The 23,368-nt window shown below is 41.4% G+C and overlaps 1 protein-coding gene across 1 annotated transcript; it reads right to left on the bottom strand.

Annotated features, from left to right (window-relative positions):
- Positions 1 to 8,328: 8,328 nt before the first annotated feature.
- LOC134646251 (CD209 antigen-like protein D) lies at positions 8,329 to 10,730 on the bottom strand. The gene is made up of 6 exons (XM_063500077.1): positions 10,660 to 10,730; positions 10,142 to 10,237; positions 9,601 to 9,867; positions 9,344 to 9,510; positions 8,729 to 8,865; positions 8,329 to 8,622 (listed from the first exon to the last, which is right to left on the bottom strand). The coding sequence occupies exons 1-6, from the start codon at positions 10,724 to 10,726 to the stop codon at positions 8,478 to 8,480; spliced, it is 879 nt and encodes a 292-aa protein (XP_063356147.1). The 5' UTR covers positions 10,727 to 10,730; the 3' UTR covers positions 8,329 to 8,477.
- Positions 10,731 to 23,368: the final 12,638 nt, after the last annotated feature.

Raw genomic sequence — 23,368 nt, 5'->3', positions numbered from 1 at the left:
ACTGTCTTGCACTGCCCTCTGCTGGGAGCAAGTGAAAACACTTTTACTGATGGTTGGATCAACATCCTGAGTTTGGGAACAAGATCATTGAGTGAGGGCACACTGACAACAACAACCTAGCATTATATTTTCAGCTTTCAATCGGTTGCACAGCACAACTGTCTTCATGATGCTAATATGTATTCATATAGAGATAATAGCTTTATTTTATAATATAAAAAAATAAAATCATCACTGTCTAAGAAAATATTAAAGTTTTATTGAGCAGAATGAAGGACAGGGTGAAGAAAGGTCAGAGTGTAATATCTCCATATGAGGCTCTCAGTAAGCTAATATGCCTACTAGACATATTCATATACATGAATGCATTTTAGGACTTGCATGAATAAAGAATCGACCATACAGTGAAACAGTGACCTTCTTTAAAAATGTGTAATTTTAAACAGGATAAAACGATTACATTGAAAATGAAAACTAACAGCTGCTGGTTGTGAAGCAGAGGCTCCTCTGGTGGGTTTTTTGGAGGTGAGGAGGACCTCAGGAAGAAGCTGATCCTGCTAAACAACCACTTGAGCTTCTGGTTGATTTTGTTATGTTTTGTTGTTCTGATTGTGCAAATTAAGAGAAATGACTTCAGGTTTGACAAGGAGTTACATTCAAGTTTCTTTTGAACTTGAATGTAATTCAAAATATATACTGCCAATTCAGAAAAGAGTTATATTATTGAAAGTGTTAACTTTAAATGCTTACAGAGATTTGTGTGATAGTAGTATTTACAGTAAATACTACTATCTATCACTCATTTGCTTTCACTTTACTGTTGTAAATACTACTATCTGTTTAAGAATGCTTCATTACAGAAATGATACCTCCTATATTTTGGTGCTTTTTAATAAATTCGTTTTATTTGGCCATTGTTGTGGGTTCAAATATTGAGGATGGGCACAAAAACAACAATTGGTCCAGAAGAGTCGGTCAAACAATGATTTTGATGAACACACGCGTGGGGAGATGAGCACTGCACACACCGGCATTGATCTCCGCCCAATAATACACAAGCAGTTGTTTTTATAACATCAGGGTATTAGAACGCCCCCTCATGCGTCAAGAAGGTACAATACAATAAATGTTGACGGCTTTTGACACATTTAAAAAGAACATTCTCTCCGTCTCGAGGTCAGGTGCTTCCCGTTAATCTTCTAACTCTCACTTATCTCCTGGAACAAACTGTCCCTTAGGCAGACACAATTTTGCAGTCACAAGCTTTTGCAAACTATTATTTGAACTCTTACCTAAACATGAGTCTAACTACAGTTTGTGTGTGTGTGTGTGTTCGCCCTCAAACGCACTTGGCCTCACCCCGCCCGTTGACGCTTCTGACCTTTTACCAGACAGAAGCTCTCTGTAATATGTGTAATAATCTTAACTAAGAACATATGTAATCTATTGAATAAATGCTTTACCAAAATGCCACTACTCAAAGCTTAATAAAAAGGATATAAATGAATAAAGAAATACTAATGGATAACCTGATATATGTGTTTTGTAAGCGTGTTCTTTCCGTAGCTCAAAGTCCCTAACACAATAGATTGTCTTGACATAGCGCCAAACAAAGCTTACGACCCTCCACTAGCTGACTGAGCTTCCCTCTTTAGCAAGCACAAAAATGCAGGGTGTATATAAAAGGGTTATCACTGCACCTGTAATAAAAAATGTTAATATGAGATTATGACAATACCTGTAATCCAAGTTGTAACATAATGCCGGCAGCTTCAATAAATGCTTTGATGAAATGATAATTAATGTAATGGTAATGATGATGGTTATGAATAGTAGCAGTAAAATATTTGTCTAAACTCCACACCATTACATCTCACATTGTTCCAGGTCTTGAAGAAGTTTGCTCTGGGATCCACTGCTGCACAGTCTTCACTGCTGATATTATTCGACTCCTTTCACTCATTTGCTTTCTCTTAGTCCACGTTATTCTCCTTTATTACTATTTACATTTCTTATTCTGGAGGAGAATGTAATGTTAGTAAATGACTATTTCCTACAAATACAACTGACTGTTGACTTCTAAAAGTTTCACATGTGTAACATATTAAACATTTACCCTTCAGTGACAAATGTTCCATCCCACCATTTCCAAGTCCCTTAATAATCTCTGCAACTCTTATAGAGTGACAGGCCAACAATGCCACGGTGATAATGAAGAATCAAGAAGAACTAGGTAGAATAAATCCACATCTAACTTCTAACAGTAACATCTAACAGTATGAATTCACTTCCAGGGAAAAACTAAATGAAGACTAATGTGTGTGGATTGGTCAAGCTTCAAAAAGTCCTGCAGTCAACATTCAGGTAAAGGATGAAATCAAAGTCTTGGGAATTTGTCCGAGAAGGAATGTGAAATTAAGGAAATAGCTTTTGTAAAAATCCACATCATATCAAGATTATTGTTCCTTGCTACTGTGTTTCCTCCTCTGCAGAAACTCATCATGATTTTTAATGAATTTATTCCCCATATCAGACTGATATGGGGAATAAACCGTGAAGTATGCCTCATACAAATGGTGTTTAATTTACAAAAGCAAAGGAAATGATGGATTGGCAGGGCCTGATCTTAGTATCGCACATAAAATCTCATCCACCCATCCATCCTCTTCCACTTATCCAGGGCTGAACACAGACCACTTTCTCCCAAACCACCTCTATGGAACTGATTTTTATAACCACAACGATGGGCAAAAACACAGTAGAAAGCAGCGGAAAGGTGTGTGATCTTTTAGTGAGAGGTTACAACTCAGCAACATTTCTAAGGCTCCCAACTGCTTACACAAAGGACTACACACCTGCAAACAGAGAACACACACCAACATGTGACACAGCAAAACTGTGGGGCCATTTGTCGTTCATTGTAGATGAGGTCCCACCGCTCTTCAGTTATGAAGTGAGTCTTCTGATTGGCTATACTTGTCCCCAAGTTCTGGCACCCAGACAAGTACTCTTAGGCAAAGAAAATGAGCCATATGCCATTCAAACTGATTTAGGATGGAGCATAGTTGGCAACTCAGCGCCATGCAATGCATTAGAGACACTAGAGACATGCATTAGCTCAAACGTAAACAAATGCGTGATGAAAAATACAAAAGGGATTATGTCACATACATGAATGACATTATACAAAGGGGTGATGCAGAAGAGACTGATGATAATGGACCTGAAGGTGAAACATGGTACATACTGCACCACAGCGTCTATCATCCAAAGAAACCAGAAGGGCTGCGTGTGGTGTTCGATTGTTCAGCCAAACACTAAGGTACCTGTCTTTATGACCATTTACTAAATGGCCCTGATATGATAAACAACTTGACTGGCGTGCTTGTCCGCTTCCAACAACATCAGGTAGCTCTAATGTGTGACATTGAAAAAATGTTCCACCAATTCAAAGTCAATACAAAGGATCACGGCTACTTACGCTTTTTATGGTGGAAGGGAGGAGACATGAGCAAACCACCTCAAGCTTATCAAATGACTGGACATCTCTTTGGCGCTGTTTCATCGCCTGGTTGTGCAAATTACGGATTTAAACGTTTAGTCAAAGAGAACAGCTCAAAGTATCCTGTAGACTGTATCCAGTTTATGACCAGAGACTTCTACGTTGATGAAGGGGTAACAAGCGTTGAGACAGCGAAAGACGCTGCACAACTCACTAGAGAAGCATGTGAGCTTTGTGCAAAGGGTGGCCTAAGCTTACATAAGTTTGTGTCTAACAACACTGTTGCACTCAAAGACATTCCTGCTTCAGAATATACAACAGAAACAAAAACAAAGGACATGACATTCAGAGAATCACAAACAGAAAGAGCACTCTGTATTTACTGGAACATAGAAAAGGATTATTTTACATTCAACATAGCTGTAAAGGACCAACCCCCAACCAGACGCAGCATCTTGTCCACAGTCGCAGCAATATATGACCCCCTGGGATTCATTGCTCCGTATGTTCTTAACGACAAAATAATCCTACAGGAAATGTGCCGCCAAGGTACAGACTGGGATGATCCGCTTCCTGAACATCTCAACCCACAATGGCAGTGCTGGAAAGAAGATCTGCACAATCAGAAAGGGTTGCAAATAAACAGATGTTATGTTCCTGCATCGTTTGGAGATGTAGAAAAAGAGAATCACATTACTTTTCCGACGCAAGTACAACAGGATATGGACAATGCACTTACCTAAGACTGATAAACAAAAACAAAGATGTACACTGTGCTTCCACACATTTGTTTCCAATAGAGTGCAAAGAATATGCAACAATACTACACCACAGCAATGGTTCTATGTACCGACGAGCGAAAACCCCGCTGACATAGCATCAAGGGGCACAACAGTGGCGGAACTGCTATCATTGAACTGGCTCACAGGCCCTCAATTCTTATGGGAAAGGAAATTAAAACTCCCAACTAAAGAATCTATTGAACTTTTGGTGGGAGATCCAGAGGTGAGAAAGGTGCAAACACTTAACAGCCAAATTACAGAACACAGAAGTCTCTGTGATCGTCGGACAAGGTTCTCAACCTGGTCACATGCTGTCAGTGCCATAGCACGTCTCAAACGGTTCCTACTCAGAGACAAATCAAAGTCACTCAGCACTGTAACTGAAAGACAAAACGCTGAAACGGTGATTATCAAAAACTTACAAAGACCAACATTTTCAGATGAGATAAAGACATTAAGCAAATAAAGGGTATTACCTGAGAGCAACAGAATGCACAATTTGGATCATTTCTTGGACAAAGACAATATGCTCAAGGTGGGAGGAATGCTACAACACTCATCGCTTCCAAGCACATTCAAACATCCAACTGTCATGCTAAGAGAACATCATATTACAAAACTCATAATCGCTCTCTGTCACGAAAGAATAAATCATGAATCTCCAAAAGTTGATTCTGTTCATCTGGACGTAGCGTTTTGTGGGAGAAACGTTTTGTCACTCATCCAAGTGACTTCTTCAGTCTCAGCTGACTGCAGGTTTCCCCAAACCTTATAAACAGTATATTTGCATAATGACTGAAACCAGCCCACTGAAGGAACAATGGGCTGTGAGGTCAGTTCCTTAATCATAATTATGCAAATTCCTATGACCATTGATCAACAATCACTGACCAAAACCCACTGATCAAAGAACACTGATCAATGGCCATGAGTACCATTCACAGAGAGTTGGGGAATGGCTGCAATCACAGCATTGTAAGATGGCGAAAGATGTACCCTTAGGCCCCCTCCTCGATTCAGAGATGGTCTTTCCCTTTTCACGTAAATGGCCTCCTTGACTCCGCGCTCAAACCAGCGTTCCTCCCTGTCCAGGATGTGTACATCCTCATCATTGAAAGAGTGTCCACTGGCCTGTAGGTGTAAATAGACTGCAGAGTCCTGGCCTGACGAGGTGGCTCTTCTGTGTTGTGCCATCCGCTTCGCTAGAGGTTGTTTGGTTTCCCCGATGTATAAATCCTGTCAATCCTCCTGGCACTTAACAGCGTACACTATGTTACTCTGTTTGTGTCGGGGGACCCGATCCTTGGGGTGGACCAATTTTTGGCGCAGCGTGTTTTGGGGTTTAAAAGCCACAGAGACCCGGTGTTTAGAAAAATTGTGTCTCAGCTGTTCCGATACTCCTGACACATACGGGATCACTACAGGTTTTCGCTTGGGCAGCGGTTGTCCTTCTCTCCTGGATCGGCTGGAGCTTTCTTTAGGTGTCTTTCCAGCTTTGACAAAAGTCCAGCTGGGATAACCACATTTACTCAGGGCCTTCTTGATGTGCTGTTCTTCTGCCTCCCTGACCGCTGTGTCAGTGGGGATGGTGTTCGCTCTGTGTTGTAGCGTCCTGATGACACCCAGTTTGTGCTCCAGTGGATGATGAGAGTCAAACCTTAGATACTGATCCGTATGTGTAGGTTTACGGTACACGTCAGCTTTTAGATGTCCCCCATTACTGCTGGAAATCTCACAGTCTAAGAAGGCTAACCTGCCACTTTTCATATCCTCCCTGGTGAATTTGATGTGTCGGTCCACCGAGTTAATGTGATCCGTGACATGTAGTATGTCCTGAGATTTGATTTTCACCCAGGTGTCATCCACATATCTGAACCAATGGCTTGGTGGTGTTCCAGGGTAGGATAGCAAAGCCCTCTTTTCCACTTCTTCCATGTACAAATTGGCCACGATGGGTGAAACTGGGGAGCCCATGGCACACCCATGTTTCTAAATCATGAAGGAAAGAGCTTCAGAATGAACAAAATACGGTCCAGCGGTTATTGGATTCCCAAGCTAAGCCAAAAGGTATCAGACTATGTCCGTCAGTGTGTGTTAAGAGACTAAGGAGAGCTGCGGAAGGTCAAAAAATGAAAGATCTCCCCACAGAAAGAGTCAAACACTCTCCGCCTTTCACATACTGTGGTATTGATGTTTTCGGCCCGTTCCTAACCAAACAAGAAAAGAAAAGAAAAGGTACGCTCTCCTTTTCACTTGTTTCTATTTACGAGCAGTACATGTAGAAATGTTAGAAGACCTGACTACGGACGCTTTAATTAATGGACTAAGGTGCTTTATAGCTCTGAGAGGCTCTGTCAGACAAATAAAATGTGATCAAGGTACTAACTTTGTACATGCCAAAAATGAACTGTGCAGCACTGAATGAAATAAACACAGGAAAACTGACACCTTCCTATCTGAAAAACAATGTGATTTTGTGTTTATTACACCCCATGCTAGTCCCGCAGGTGGAGTATGGGAACGACAAATTCGGACTGTGAGAAACGTCCTCAATGCCACACTTGCTCTCCCAAAGAGACGACTCACTGACTCATCGCTCAGAACTTTTCTCTATAACGCAACTGCAATAGTAAACAGACAACCTCAATGATCCAAACTACCATCTACTAGGGCTGGGTATCATCACTGATTTCTAGAATTGATTCGATTCCTTACATGAGGTTTTTTACCATGGCACACTCCTGAAACTCATTATCTAATAGAACAGCAGTGTTGTGTGATATGTGCGGCTGGTGGATGAGTTTTGGGGATTTATCTGGCTGATCCATTTTCTTCTGTTACCAAGGTGAACCTGCCAATTAGTTTTGGTTTGATTTACCCTCCTAAGATGAAGAGCATTCTTAGACATGACTTAACTAGGCCTTCTTATTTTTTACTTTCACAGTGCACTGAGAGTTTTGTTTGGTAATCTCTCTCATTTAAGCAGGCCTGCATGAATGGAACTGAAAGCGCTACACAACATTTCTGCCCAAAACGATCGCAAACTGAGCTTCTCCACATTACAATCGGCTCTGGAAAGCCACTTACTTGGGATGCAATCAGATAGTGAGTGCCTCTGTAAAAGGATTCAACGAGGTAATCCATCCTAAAATTCTTCTTTTTCTTTTTTGAAATGACGTCATATTGCTAGCAGTAGAAACTTAATGGAGCACGAGAGGTTCTGCTATCAGCAATAAACATGGGGGACTGACTGGACTGACAAAGGCTTGACTGACTTGACAGCAATACACAAGATGTGACAAAAAGGTGGATGTATGTATGTATGATTTTTTTACAGGAGCAAAGGTGACAGCATCATCCTAGGTTTGCATGAGCTTTGGGGCCGTGCAAACTTAACCTTTTAATTGCCAAGACCAAAGGTGTGAAAACAGCTGTGTGCTGCCTTTTGTTTCTGTAAAAGGTATTTAAACCCAGGACAGTGGTTAGCATGGGGGGTGGGGTCTATCCTAGGACCCTTACTGGATACAGACGCTCTGGTCGGGAGTCGAACCTACGACCCCTGTTCCAAAGGCGTATTCTGGTTCTGGTTCTGGTTCTGCAGGTCTAAGCACATGCATGTTGGGTTTTATTGATTCTAAATTGGCTGTAGGTGTGAATATGAGTGTGGAGGGTTGTTCCTCTTTATGTCAGTCCTGTTATGGATTGGAAACCTATGAAGAGTGTACATTGATTTATTGCGTCACATTGATTTATTTATAGTGATTTTTTTTTCTTTTGCCACGAATTCAGAGCTACTTGTCAAGTTTCTTATCAAAATCATATTCGGTTATAGAAATTTTTTTATTGAAAAAACATGACAAAAACACACAATTCAAAGACACAAAAACACGCCTATCAAACAATTAACACAGCAAGAACAGTAGATCAATTTAAAATATTCTTTCAGTATATGTGTTACTTCTTCTTATAGGTGGTTTTCGTCATCTTGAATTTACTCTATGGATTATTATTTCTAAAATAATGTTAATTATTACAGGCCTCTAAAGTAATTTGAATGTTACTGCACTGCTGTAGATTCTAAATATGAAGAATTAGCAGAAAACTGCTAAAATAATTTATGGTTAAAAATGTTTTACTCATCTCTATTACAGACTGCTTGAGCATCATATCAGGAGTGAAAAGCGTTTTTTTGATTACATTTCACATATCCAGTGCAGCTGCTGAAAGTCACACTTTCCATCATAGCGGGTCTTCCAGGGATTAAAGGTGGAGTGAACTGTCACCCCACAATGTTCTCCCACATTTCCAGCGTTGTTCGGTTCTCCATCCATCCAGTACCTAAGAAAATTGCATCATTTATCATTATTTTCAAACAACTATGCATATAACATAGTTAATCTATTTAACATAAAAGTTTTAATGAGATTAATGGTGCTGTTCTCACCTTTGTTCTACCTCTGTGACATTATTAATCCATGCCCAGGTCCCCTCATTCTCCATGTCAGTGATTCCAATCCAGAATCCATTCTCCCAGATAGTAAAAGTGGTTTTCATATTTTGGACCATGTTACTCACATATTTCTATGTGAGAACAAAAAAAGAAAAAAGAATCCTTAAACATGTTTTACAGAACCAGTTTATGGCTACATTACATAACAAATTTTAATTTTTCCATCATTAACAGTAAGCAGATGTTAACATGTTGAGATTGTTGTTTGCTTTTTTTTTTTTTAATTTGAATTACTTGATTTTTTTTTTGGTTTTTGCCATATATTGTTCTTTATTTGTTGACTGCTTGTAGTTTTGAGTTTTGGATTTCTGTTCTGTTAAATGGTGACCCAGAAAGAACAGCTGGTTCTTGGATAACATTATCTAAATGAAGATAAACATGCTTGATATAAAAGACTGTACTTTATAACCAGCCTTACAATTAGCACAGTTTAAATTCATGTAAATCCCTCTCTGTTGCCTCCAGCATGTTTGTAGACTTTCTGTCCCCCCGAATTTTTTTTTTTTTTTTTTTTTACAGTCATTCTTTCTTGTTTGTTTTTCAACCCACCTGCTCTTCCTGGTTATCAATCACAACCAGGTCAGAGCCACGACGAATACAGTCCTCTCTGCTCTCATGCCAGTTCTTTTTGACAGTAGAGGACTCGGTGTAGGAGAAGAAATAGCAGGACGAGTTGAAAAGAGCCCAACCAGGGAGGCATACGCCGCAAGATCCCTCTGAGAGAAACAAAGGATTTCTGTAATTTCAAATTCCTTATCCTGAATTAAAAAATTAAAGGATATTAAACACAGATACAACTGTCTCACCTAAAATTGATACATTGGACTTCAGGTTTGCCTTCTCCATTTGCAGTGCTTGCATCTGTTTCTGATAACCATCATTGACGGTCTTCAGCTCCTCAATTTTCACCTTTACTTCTTTGTGGTTGTTGATCGCGCTCTCTAACGCCTTCTTGGCCTCCTCTTCAGCTTCGATCACATCGCTGTGGTTGCTTCGGAGATAGTCGAGCTCACTGAAGAGCTGTGTTACAGCTGGGTTGGAAATGTGCAAGGAGTCCTCTTTGACTTTGGCACCTGAAAATGTTTGTGTCAAAATATTATTAAATGGAGGCAAAGTAACATTTCTCCATATTGGAAAATAACCCGTATGCTGTTTTGAACAGAAGGACGTAAAATGATTTTTTAAAACTGAGAAACCAGAACATTTTCAATTTAGTAGATGTGTTACTGCTTGTGTTAACATGATTACTCTAACATCTTATAGTGAAAGTGTGTTTTCAGCAGTTTATCAGTAAGATTCCAAAGAAAAAAGAGGGAAATGAAACTTCTGGTGAATTTTCACACTCACAGTTAACTCCAATAACAACAGCCGTTATCAACAATACAGCGTTCAGCAATCCCAGGAGCAGTATAATCGGTGGGTACTTTGGAAAGGTTGATCCACCTGCAATAAATGAACATAAAAAAATATTGTAATGTTTCAATGTTTGGCAGAAAACACAATTGACTTACATTTTCCTTCTTAGCTTCTTCTGCTTTGTAGGCATGCTTGAACAAGTGAACTGTATATCCTCATAGCTGCAATGAGTTAGCGGTCAAGCCACAAACCAGCTACATTAGAAAACACATCTTATTTGCTGTAGCTATATTTAGGTTTATCTGACCTCATACAAATACAACTCCATATGCAAGCGTCCTACAAAAACACACAGGTTTAGCAAATATTTAAAAATGATTTCAACTAATGTTCTTCCACTAATATAGGCAACACTGACTTCAGGAAACTACCTGGAAAAAAAGATGAAATAGAAAGAAAAGAGGAGAAAAATTGATGGCTAAACCAGTCACTGTGGAAGAAACTCGTACCTTGCTTAAATATATCATTGGACGATGCGTCATTGTTCTCATTTGTCCTTCTCTGTGGATTATCCATGACTGCAGCGTTGATGGTAATGTCACTGATCTGTTTGACTTCTCTTTTATAGCCTCAAATATCTGACTTTCAGTGCCGTGCAGAGAAGTTTAAAGGGGCGGGTGCTCAAAGTTAAAAAGGGGCACATTGAACCAGGCTGAATAACAACATTGCATCATACTATATCACTGTTGTGATGTGGTGACAAGACAAAGCAAACGTAGCCTATGTTTTACCTGATGGGGTACAATGCTGCTCCTGCTGCTGATAGTGCAGGAGGGCCAGGCTGTGTTGATCTGAGACTGTAGACATTAAAAGGTCCATAGGAGAGATGCTGATTAAACAAGTGTTATGGGATAATAACAAAATGCAAAGATTGGTGACAGCGCTTGGAACCATGAGGCAAAAAAAACCTGAGAAATAAACTAGGCTCTGCCTGTGAATCACTCTTTGCCTCTCTTCCTCCTTCATCTCCTCATCTCATCTATCACTCTCCACTTGCTGTCCATCTGAGAACAAGGTACAATCTGCTATTGCAATAAACTATTGTTTAATTATCCACACTTAACAACTCTTGCACTTAATCTATAATACAATGATGACAGAAAAATGTTATAGAAGCAAAATATTCCAGTTGTGCTTATTATTATTTTTTAGACGGGAAACTGTTCTTGAAGTGTATTGTGACAGAGAGAGAGAGAGAAAGCTGTGCATGAAGTGTGATTTTATCGTGGTGGAAGCAAAACAGCAAAAGTAAGAGGGAATTCATGACGATGTTTATGTGAAGCACAGTTTGGATCTTCTTTTGCTGCTGGTTCAGTCAATATTGTTTGGAGAGAGATCAAACCTGCAGCTTCTGAATCTAGCACAAAAAGGGCGTAAACACAAAGCACAGACCCACCGAAACATCAGAATCAGTGAGCTGTCGGCTTTCAGCCCCGACCTTGTCCGTGCCATCGGGTGAGAAAGGCGACATCTCACTGATTCTGATGTGTCGGCGGGTCCGCGCTTTGTTTTAAAATCTTTGTGCAGAATCCGTGTATCTGCTCTCATTTACTGTTTTAGCTGTTTGGTGGTTGTTGAAATTTTGTGAGGTTAAACCTGAGCAAAATAAATTTATATTAAAAAATCGAATCAGGATTTTAATGAATCGATATCACGTTATCCAAGCTAGAATCATTTTTAATCAATAAATCGATAATCAAAACCCACCCCTACTCATAACCAGTGTGCTCTGCCATCAAGGGCGATCATTGGTTAATTGTCATCATGTGACTGATGCAAGCCAGATCTTTTTAGTTAGCAAAACTGTGATTAACAGTTGAATATTATTGTTGAGGGGCACAGGCAGGACTCCGCACGCACACACACATTAAAAAAAAAAAGATTTTTAATTTAAAAAAAATTCTCAAACAACAAAAAGGGCACTTTTGGCACCCATCAGTAAAGGGGCGGGTGCTTTTGCGCATGACACATTACTAGAGTGCACCAGTGAGTGACAGTAACATCTGCGGCACGAAGTTTACAGAGAGAGAGAAAAAGAAAAGTGTGTTTATAGTTGTAGCTACTGCAGCCAAAAGAGTCTAATGGGCCCAGTAGTGAGCAAAATGTTAGTATTCACCTGTAGGCTATGTTCAGTGCATCCAGGAATAAAGTTCTGCTGGTGCAACCCTCCATTTAACCCCCCCCCCCCAAAAAAAACAAAAAACCCATGCAGAATATTGTTCAGTGTGAAATTTTTAGACACAAAAATAAAGTAAATGTTATTTTCATTCAACTTTCATGTTGGATTAGGAAAATATTTCAAGTTCCGTCCGTCCATCCATCTTCTTCCGCTTTATCCGGGGCCGGGTCGGGGGGACAGCAGCCTAAGCAGAGAAGCCCAGACCTCCCTCTCCTCAGCCACCTCCTCTAGCTTGTCTGGGGGAACACCAAGGCGTTCCCGGGCCAGCTGAGAGATATAATCTCTCCAGCGTGTCCTGGATCTGCCCCGGGGCCTCCTCCCGGTGGAACATGCCCGGAAAATCTCACCCAGGAGGCATCCTTGTCAGATGCCCGAACAACCTCAGCTGGCTCCTTTCGATGTGGAGAAGCAGCGGCTCTACTCTGAGCCCCTCCCGGATGGCTGAACTTCTCACCCTATCTCTAAGGCTACGTTCACACTGCAGGCGAAAGCGCATCAAATCCGATTTTTTTGACCCTATGCGACCCATATCCGATCATGGTATGACAGTGTGAATGGCACAAATCCGATATTTTCAAATCCGATCTGGGTTACTTTCGTATGTGGTACTGAATCCGATACATATCCGATGTTTTAGAAAGCGACTGCTGTTTGAATGATCATGTCGCATTAAATCAATCTTTTACGTCACTGACACAAGTCAGACACCAATTAGCAGCGCCGGAGAAGGGCCCGAGAAGACATCGCGAACGCTTCCTGGCCATCCAGTGTAGATGTCAGTGAAACTGTTGGGAAGACAACGTGAACATTTTATTTGCACTGTATAATCTGCAGATTTTGACAGAAATCTGCAACTATCCTTTGAAGCACCGCTCCTCTCTAAAACAGCAATAAGGATCATTATTAAGTTATTTACATTATTATGTAAATAACAAAATAACTTAAAGCAAAAATTGGGAAATGTAAAGTCCGAAGTCTTTATATTAAGGGCCATCAGTCAAACAATATTGTTTGCTCTGGGTCTAAACAGAGCGCGTTGTGTGTGACGTCTTCTTTTGCGCATGCGGGCTGCTTTGAGCGTTCACACTAGAGCACGTTTGTTGTCGCATTTTATTTGTAGTGTGAACAAGCAGACCAAAAAATCGGATTTGATCAAAAAATCGGAATTGAGCATTAAGACCTGCAGTGTGAACGTAGCCTAAGGGAGAGGCCAGCCACCCTTCGGAGGAAGCCCATTTCCGGCGCTTGTATCCACGATCTCTCTCTATCGGTCACTACCCACAGCTCGTGACCCTAGGTGAGGGTAGGGACGAAGATTGACCGGTAAACTGAGAGCTTTGCTTTTACGCTCAGCTCTCTCTTCACCACGACGGACCGTTGTAGCGTCCGCATCACTGCAGCCACAGCACCAATCCGTCTGTCGATCTTCGGCTCCCTTCTCCCATCACTCGTGAACAAGAGCCCAAGATACTTCAACTCCTCCACTTGGGGCAGGAACTCTTCCCCGACCAGGAGTGAGCACTACGCCCTTTTTCCGCTGAGAACCATGGCCTCAGATTTGGAGGTGCTGATCCTCATTCCCACTGCTTCACACTCGGCTGCCAACCCTTCCAGTGCGAGCTGGAAGCCATCACCCGATGAAGCCAACAGGACCACATCATCCGCGAAAAGCAGAGATGAGATTCTGAGGCCACATAAGTGACAGCCCTCCGCCTCTTGGCTGCGCCTAGAAATCCTGTCCATAAAAGGGCAGCCCTGGCAGAGCCCATCACCCACCGGGAACGAGTCTGACTTATTGCCGGCTATGCGAACCAAGCTCTTGCAAAGGTTGTATAGGGATCGAATGGCCCATAACAATGGGCCAGACACTCCCGCGGCACCTCCCACAGGACACCCCGAGGGACATGGTCGAATGCCTTCTCCAAGTCCACAAAACACATGTAGACTGGTTGAGCAAACTCCCATGCGCCCTCAAGAGGATAAGGAGGATAAAGAGCTGGTTCAGTGTTCCACGACCAGGACGAAAACTGCATTCTTCCCCCTGCATCTGAGGTTCGACTAACGGACGGACTCTCCTCTCCAGCACACTGGCATAGACTTACTCAGGGAGGCTGAGGAGTGTGATCCCCTGTAGTTGGAACACACCCTCCGGTCCCCCTTCTTAAAAATGGGGACCATCACCCCGGTCTGCCAGTCCAGGGGTACTGCCCCTGATCTCCACGCAACATTGCAGAGGGGTGTCAACCAGGACAGCCCTACAACGTCCAGACCCTTCAGGAACTCAGGGCAGACCTCATCCACACCAGGGGCTCTGCCACCAAGGAGTTGTTTGACTGCCTCAGTGACCTCGCCCCCAGAAATTGCATACTCTGCTTCCTCCTCGGAAGACGTGTCAGTGGGATTAAGGAGGTCCTCGAAGTATTCCTCCACTGCCCGACAATTTTCTCAGACGAAGTCAGTAGCGCTCCGCCAGCACTATACACAGTACAAGTAGAGCACCGCTTTCCCCTGACGGTTTGCCAGAATCTCTTCGAGGCAGTCCGAAAGTCTTTTTCCATGGCCTCTCCGAACTCCTCCCACACCGAGTTTTGCTTCAGCCACTGTCCGAGCCGCATTCCGCTTGGCCTGTCGGTACCTGTCAGCTGCCTCTGAAGTCCCACAGGCTAACCAAGCCCGATAGGACTCCTTCTTCAGCCTGGTGGCTCCCTTCACCTCTGGTGTCCACCATTTGGTTCGGGGGTTACCACCACGACAGGCACCAACCACCTTGCGGCTGCAGCTCATTGCAGCAGCTTTGGCAATGGAGATGCTGAACATGGTCCATTCAGACTCAATGTCCCCAGTCTCCCTCGGAATGCTGTTGAAGCTCTGCCGGAGGTGTGCGTTGAAGATCTCACGGACTGGGGCCTCTGCTAGGCGTTCCCAGCACACCCTCACTACATGTTTAGGCGCACCGGGTCTGTCCAGCGTCCTCCCCCACCACCTTATCCAACTCACCACCAGGTGGTGATCAGTTGACAGCTCAGCCCCTCTGTTTACCTGAGTTTCCAGGACTGGTGCCACGTGCACTTATGGACACTCTTATGTTCGAACAAGGTGTTTGTTATGGCCAAACTGTGATTTGCACAGAAGTCCAATAACAAAGCACTGCTCAGGTCCAGATCAGGGAGGCCGTTCCTCCCAATCACGCCCCTCCAGGTCTCGCTGACGTTACCCACATGAGCACTGAAGTCTCCCAGTAGAACAGCAAGCCGAGGGGATATTAGACAATCTAATATTTCAAGTTGTATAATAAAAACAAAAATATCTGCAGGAAGTGTAATCTGAATAGAACTAAGTACTGGAATTTTTAACCAGAAAATCTGTCCTATTTTTTGGTTTAAAATCTATTCTGCCTACCGATTTGAGATCTACTGCCACACTCTAAAAAGTAATTAATGGGACCTTTAGTCATTACTTACATATATATGTTGTTGTGAAATGAAAAATCAAGTTCTTAAATACTATTAGACTTCCTAATTAAAAATTTTATTTTATTGAGTTCGGGTGACACATAAATTATGCCTCTTAACTCAATATATAATCGTGATTTGTCTGAATTTAAAATTTTCTTTTAATCCAAAAACAATATAATTTTAAGTTCTGTCGATGTAAAATACAACTTGACGTGTAAACAGCTCACAGTTCCCTTCTTCTACTCAAGCGGACATATTCAACAGGACGTGTTCAAGGTTTATCAAGAGCTGTGTTCGTCGCGAACGGTGAGTAATTTTATGCGAAATTACACATATTTGCAGTCGCTCTGGATTTTGTTAGTTTACTTTAAAACAACGATGTAACATACATAACATACATCTTAGCTTGCCCCCGCGTTTGTGTGTTTTAATATACACACAGCAGCTAATTCCGCGATAGCATAAATTGTTGGGCTCTTTTTGGAAAATTTAACACTGACGTTACTCTAATGCAGACCACTGTAATTGTCTTATAATTTTTAAAAGATAGCGGACGTTGTTAGCCCCGGCGCAAACTACTATGCTAACGTAGCTAGCCAAGCTAAGTTGTGTTCACTGTGAGTTTATTTTTGAAATGTGAAATTTATTTTTTGAAGGGAAGCATTTTATGTTAGTAATTGGTTAAGAATTGGTTAAGAAACGCTTCTAAATTTTCGTAACGTTACGGGGTGAAGTTCAACCCCTTTGGCTTCTGCGCAGGAAGTGCGGTCGCCATTAGTCCGGTGTGTCTGTTGACCGCTAAGAGCAGTTCTTCACCGGCTGCTCGGCCTATTTTCACAGGTAAAAGACCAGACGTAAGTGCACTGTGCCGCATATGGTAGGGTAGTTAGCTGTCCCTAATTTTTGGGGACTTTCCGTGTTTTGTAGAGACGTAGAGGCGACGTGCATTGGCACTGGCTGTAACATTGATATGCCTCGATAAAGTTTGAAAGTAAGAAAAGTCAATAGCGGGCCGCCATCTTGGTTGGGTCCCCATTCGCCGCCAGTGCATTTTTTCTATTGAGGAATGTATTCACCCATGGTAAATAATGAAAATGTTTAAATATTTTTCCAAACAGATAAGGCAAGAAAGGTCAATAATCCCACATATGGTTTCAGTAGTATGCCAGTTTTTTGCAACACTAGGGTGCACAAAAATGACCATACCTGTTGACTCAGCATTGATTCCAATTTGGTTTTGGAGAATGAAATGAAAACAGATCAAGTGGGATTATTGACATTGTAGCTTGTGTATAAAAAAGTTTGTTTTTGTTTTTTTTCGTATTTACTGTCAGAAATGATTCTGTCCTGTCATGCCACACCTTATGTTTGCTTTTGTTGATTAAAAAAAACTATATATATTATATATATATATATATATATATATATATATATATATATATATATATATATATATATATATATATATATTTATTTATTTTTTTTATTTTTTTTACTTAACACATTCCTCAGTAGAAATACATGCACTGGGGGCGAGTGGAGACCCCTCCAAGATTGCGGTCGGTGGGGATACACGCTCCAACAGACTGGCCCAGTCCATGTCACCTCTATGTATATTTGATCTATGGAAAACCACGTTAGGCTTTCCAGCACCCAGTGTATTCAGGTCTGTGTAGTTTTGAATGTTTGGTTCTAGCTCACACAGCTTTGACAGGTGAAACTTATTCACTGTATTGAAGACTCACAGGTGAAGTTGAAAATACTATCTTTTTTATTTTTGTGCAGGCACGACTTTCTGGTGTTATACACTGTCCTGGCGTTGCAGATCTAGGGGTTCCAGTTAAGACGCGGTCAGCCTTCTAAAGAAAGTGGGAATCTCACCGAAATATTCAGTTACTTTGCTGTGTTTCTTGCCAGGACAAAGGCTCAAACCATCATCTTCTCCTGGTATCGAATACCAAGGGACCTTCTGAAGTAAGCTTTAACAAGTAAGCTTGAATTGAGTAATTCAGAATCATGAAGTATGGATTGGCCTTGCAAAATCTGTAAATTTGCAACCTCCACTAAGGAAGAGCTGATGAAACATTATAGGTTACGCCATATCCCCAGTGTGCAGCCTCTGCCATGTCCTTACCTAGATTGTTTTTGTTCATTTAAGTCATGGGGTAGCCTAAAATCACACATATCAAGGAAACACTCAACTCACTCAACAGTGAGAACCTCTGAAATACTCAGTTTCTGTTGCCAGTTCTGTAATGTGGGCACATTTTCCACTGAAAAAGAGTATTTTGAACACCTTCGTCAACATTTGAAAAAGCAAGAAACTGTGTCCTGTGTTTTCAAAAATTGTAGTTTCAAAACTAACATTTATGGAACATTTGCGTCACATAAACATCGCAAGCACACTCCCCACTCTTTAGATGAGTTTAAAGAAGACGTTTTAAAGAGGTTTGAAAAGCCTTTACAAACAGATCAGTGCAGCGATGTAGTTAATCAGGAGGGTGAACAATCTGACATTGAGGAGTTTAGAGATGATGATGTGAATGTACTGCCAAAGTTGATTGAAAGAAGCTTGGCTCATTTGATGTTGAAATTAGAGAGTTCATTTCATGTTCCCAACCAATGCATTGATGAGCTTGTAGAGTCGTTGCACTTTATTTGTCATTCAGCTTCCGCTCCCATCTTGAAAGACATTTTACAGTCCTGCTTGAAGAGACACAACTGTGAAGTTGATGAAGCCATTGTGTCTGAAATGGTGAACAACATATGTGTTGCTAACCCTGTTAGCGCTGCCCTTTGTGATGGTGGTCCTCTCTCTTCTGCCTTCAAAAGAAGAAAGTATTTTAATGAACACTTTTCTGTCGTGGAGCCAATTGAGTATATTCTTACTGGAGAGAGTAGCTTCCAGTATGTTCCCATTCTAAAGTCTTTACTTCAGGTTCTTAGCAGGAAAGATATACTAGACCTGATCTTAAGTGAAGCAGAGGCGCAGAGAACTGTGTACAACTCATTTCATGACGGCACCTTTTACAAAACCAACGAGTTGTTCTCAAAAAATGACCTTACAATTGCGCTAAATCTCTATGTGGATGACTTTGAGATTTGCAATCCTCTCGGTACATCCAGGAAAAAACACAAAATCACATCCGTATATTGGGTGTTAGCTGATGTCCCTTCATTGCTCAGATCTGAGCTAAACTCAATCTTCTTAGCAATTCTTTGCAAGGCTGAGGATGTAAAGAGATTTGGTTACAGTGCTGTGTTAGAGCCACTGCTCAAAGATCTTGTGGTCTTAGAGGAGGAAGGACTGTATGTTCCATCACTGGGCAGAAGAGTCAAAGGCACAGTGTTTAGTATAATTGCAGACAACCTTGGTGCCCATTCTATGGGGGGATTTGTTGAGAGCTTTTCCAGTTCATATGTCTGTAGGTTTTGTCTTGGTGAAAAGTCACAATTTCAAGATGGTGAAGTGAGAAATAAGGCATTCCCACCCAGAACAGCGGAACAACACACACTGCATGTCCAGGCTTTACAGGAAAATAACAGTTTGGTGCATGTTTATGGAGTGAAGAGACAGTGTGCACTGACGGCAAAACTTAAATATTTTCATGTTTTGTCTGGATATCCACCTGATGTGTTGCATGATCTCTTTGAAGGTGTAGTGCCCCTAGAAATAGCGCTGTGCCTAAGACTATTCATTCACAACAAGTACTTCACTCTTGAAGAGCTGAACAAATGCATCAAAGAGTTCCCCTATAAATGGTCGGACAAAACCAATGCACCACAGCTTGTTCCTGTGAACTTTGCCCAACGGAAAAGTGTGGGGGGCAATGCCCACGAGAACTGGGCTTTGCTTCGTCTCTTGCCACTCATGGTTGGATCAAAAATCCCTGAGGCTGACCCAGCATGGGAATTGCTTCTTGTGCTTCGAGACATTGTTGAGCTTGTTGTGAATCAAGTGCACACAGAGGAGACCATTTGCTTCCTGGACAGTAAGATATCTGAGCATAAACACAGGTTTCTCATGGTTTTTCCAGAGCAACGCCTCATTCCAAAACACCATTTCCTAGAACATTATCCAGAACTTATCAGGGCTTATGGTCCTCTGGTGTCACTGTGGACAATGCGGTTTGAGGCAAAGCACAGCTTTTTCAAGCGTGTTGTCAGACATACTCGTAGTTTTAGAAATATTCTGCTGTCACTGGCCATGAAGCATCAGTTGTTGCTTGCTTATAACCAACATGATTCCAGAGCTGTCAGACCATTACTACAGGCTACAACACTGTCTACAATGGATGTTAGTGTGCTGCGAGAGGATATCCAAGAAGCACTGCAGGCTAAGTTTCCTGGTGAGACATGTGTCCAGATAGCCAAAAGTGTGTGTTACAGAGGCACCAAGTACACTAGTGGAATGATCCTGGCTTATGGTTCCACTGGTGGTCTACCAGATTTTGGGGAGTTGATCCAGATTGTGGTTTTGAAAGGCAATGTGGGATTCATAGTGAAAGGTGTAACTGCTTGGTCAATTGAACATCTGAGGAGCTATGTGCTTGAGAAAACTGGTACAGTGAAAGTCATAGAGGCAGCTGAGTTATCAGACATGGTCCCCTTGATTTCTTACATTTGTGGCGGAACAACCATTATGACCCTTAAGTGCAGCATTTATGTTCCATAAATGATTACAATACTTTGTGTGGAGATTTTCAGCTGAAACATGACAAACAAACCCAAATCTCAGTCTTTCTACTATTTTCAGAGATGGCATATAGTTAATTGGCTCCTAGTTTCCATACATGGAGATCAAATTTTATTATATTATGCACTATTTAGCTGTTACTAAGAATTAAAGAGAAATGTCAAAAATTTGGTCTACAGGTTACCTAATGTCACAACCGTCTCAACTTCGAGTGATCCTTGCAGATCATGATGTCCGTAAAGTTGTACTACCATCTGGAATCCCAGAAACGGTGGATGACCTTTATTCAGCCATCCGTGATACCTTTTCCATTACAAGAGACTTCTGTCTTCACTATAAAGATGCTGATTTTGGTGATGAGTTTTTTACCCTTGTTTCGACAACTGACCTTAAGGACAAGGACACAATCAAGATTGTGTTTCTCCAGGACCAGGAGCCTACAATAACCTTGACCTTAAGTGATGTGACCAACGTGAGTGATAATCCATCTGAGGAGGACTCTGTTGACACCTCATCTGTGTCAACTAATGACACTCTGATTCTTTCCGCATCTGAAGATAGTCCAGGGCACCGTTACCAGCGCTGGCCTGTTCAGTTTCAGATTCCCAGCTTTTCTGACCTCACAGAGATCCAAATTCGGTCAGCCAACGAGCGCTTCCGAAAAGATGGGACTCTTCTCCCTACAAAAGATTTAATTCCACTGCTTCCTGACATCCTTAGAAAACTAGCAGAAGCTATTTATAAGTATACTGCTTATCCATCCAGTCTGCAGATAAGTGAGGTTGCAGAGGCCCTGACTCTAAAGCATCCCTGCCTGAAAGAACCAGGGTCCTTCAATGGATGCTATGGGTGGGCGCAGCGTCTAAAGTACAAGATGAACAATTTCAGAAGCAAGCTTAGAGGTCTCGGCTGCCCTGAAGTTGAAGTAAACTCACTTAAGAGGAAAATGACATGTGACCAATACCCGGCAAAGAATGTCAAAAAACCAAAGAAGGCTGAGGTGAACTACCTACCCCCTCATGCTCAAGGTGAAACTAGTGAAAGTTTGGAAAAAGAGAGACTCGAGCTACTGAGTGAAGTGATGAAAAGGGACAACTCCAGAGTGGTAGCTCAGAAAATGGACAAGACGTTCAGCCTTCGTCGGGAGGAAATAGTGAAAGAGGCCCCTGCCATCAGTGACTTCATGAAGCGCTGGCCTGCTCTTTTTAGCGAGGTACAGGTGAGATAAAATGTTTATTAAACCAGTGTTTTTGTGTTGTGGATTGATGAAATTACAAATTGAAGTCAGATAAATAAAAAATTTAGAAATGCAGATATTTACACCTAATACATTTAAATGTTTACAAATGCACATTTGGATTTTCATTTATGAATTATTTATACTTATGTCTCTTGTTGTATTTTATTCTGGTGTGCCCTGCAGATATGTGAAGAATTTAAGAGGATAACAACAGTCAGCCTTGAATCAACCTTTCTGGCCAGGCTTGACCAATGCACCCCAAAACTCATGGCCTTGACCCTGTCAAAAGGAGGAGCTGCAGGTCTGAGAATGAGGCAGATTAAGGACATGCTTCTGCAGGTATAATGAATAACTTTATGAATAGACCTTTATTTGCATCTGCCTTACTTTTTTCATGTCAAATGTTGATATGGCTGCTTTGAACAAGGTCCATTGTATACTAACACAATTTTTTTCCAAAATTGTTCATATTTTGGTTACACTTGCATCTAGGGCAGGGCAAAAGAAGAAAATATGTCGTCTGTACAATATACACTGTTTATTATTTTTAAATAAAGCTCTATGATTTACATAAAGTGTTTCACACACGCAAGCAGGTTAACAATACATAACATGGAGGAAGACTGTATCTGTGCCAGTTACATTGTAATTGAATGAATGGATATTTATTGTTATTATACAAGTTCAGAGCACAAGTACAACAAAATGTATCTTTATTTTAGTGTTTTTACTTATGAAGAAGGAATGTCCAGGTGACAAGCGCAGCGTTTGTCAGATCTCCGCAGAGTGAGACAGCCATGCCCCTCACTGTGTGCGGAGTAAGCAGGTCCCAAACAATAAGAAACTCAGGAGAATAGCCAGATCACCTTTTCCACCTTATTCCAAATGAACTTTTTTATTATTTAATTTAAAAAATGCTATATTATGGATATCATTTTCAGTATATGAAGTAAGCTACTTACATCTGATTTTTTTTTAACACATCTATTTTTTTATATCAATCAGGACAACACAGTTGAAAAGCGCAGAGAAATTGCTATTCGCTGCCTCATAGTCTATCTTGGAGAGAAGGAGGAGGATCTTTTCAAACAATACAGCGTAAGTACTTGAGTTGGTTTTTAATTTTTTGTTTAGTTTTGAATGCATGTCTCTGTAGGGTCTTTGTGTTTTGTTCATTGGATTTTCTGTTCAGGGTTGAGTATTTAAGTTATTCAGTGCCATAGACGTCTTTAGACATCAAAATTAATCCGAACGCTCAGTGCCATAGACACCTCTTGAGCTTTTTATTGAATTGAGAAGGTGGTGGAGTTGATTACATGGATAAAATCCCACCAGCGTAACAGTCGGCTCTACTGAGAACGAGTGGCGCGATTTTTGATCCAGCTCGTCATTTCGAGCTTGAGGTGTCTGCAGCCTGACGTCATGGTTTTTCTAGCGATTCCAGTGAACATGAACCGGATTTATCTGACCAGTATCTCCTGTTAGAAACTTCTGAAGGCAGCAGGGACCAGAATAATGAACGATTTGCTGCATAAAACACACAGAAATTGTTGATAGACGAACCGATGGCCGGGTGGGGGGTGAACAG

This window comes from Pelmatolapia mariae, linkage group LG16_19 (genome assembly GCF_036321145.2).
Source record: "Pelmatolapia mariae isolate MD_Pm_ZW linkage group LG16_19, Pm_UMD_F_2, whole genome shotgun sequence".
Taxonomy (NCBI): Eukaryota; Metazoa; Chordata; class Actinopteri; order Cichliformes; family Cichlidae; genus Pelmatolapia; species Pelmatolapia mariae.
Note: the sequence above shows the minus strand (reverse complement) of the source record. Positions and strands in the feature narration are given on the sequence as shown.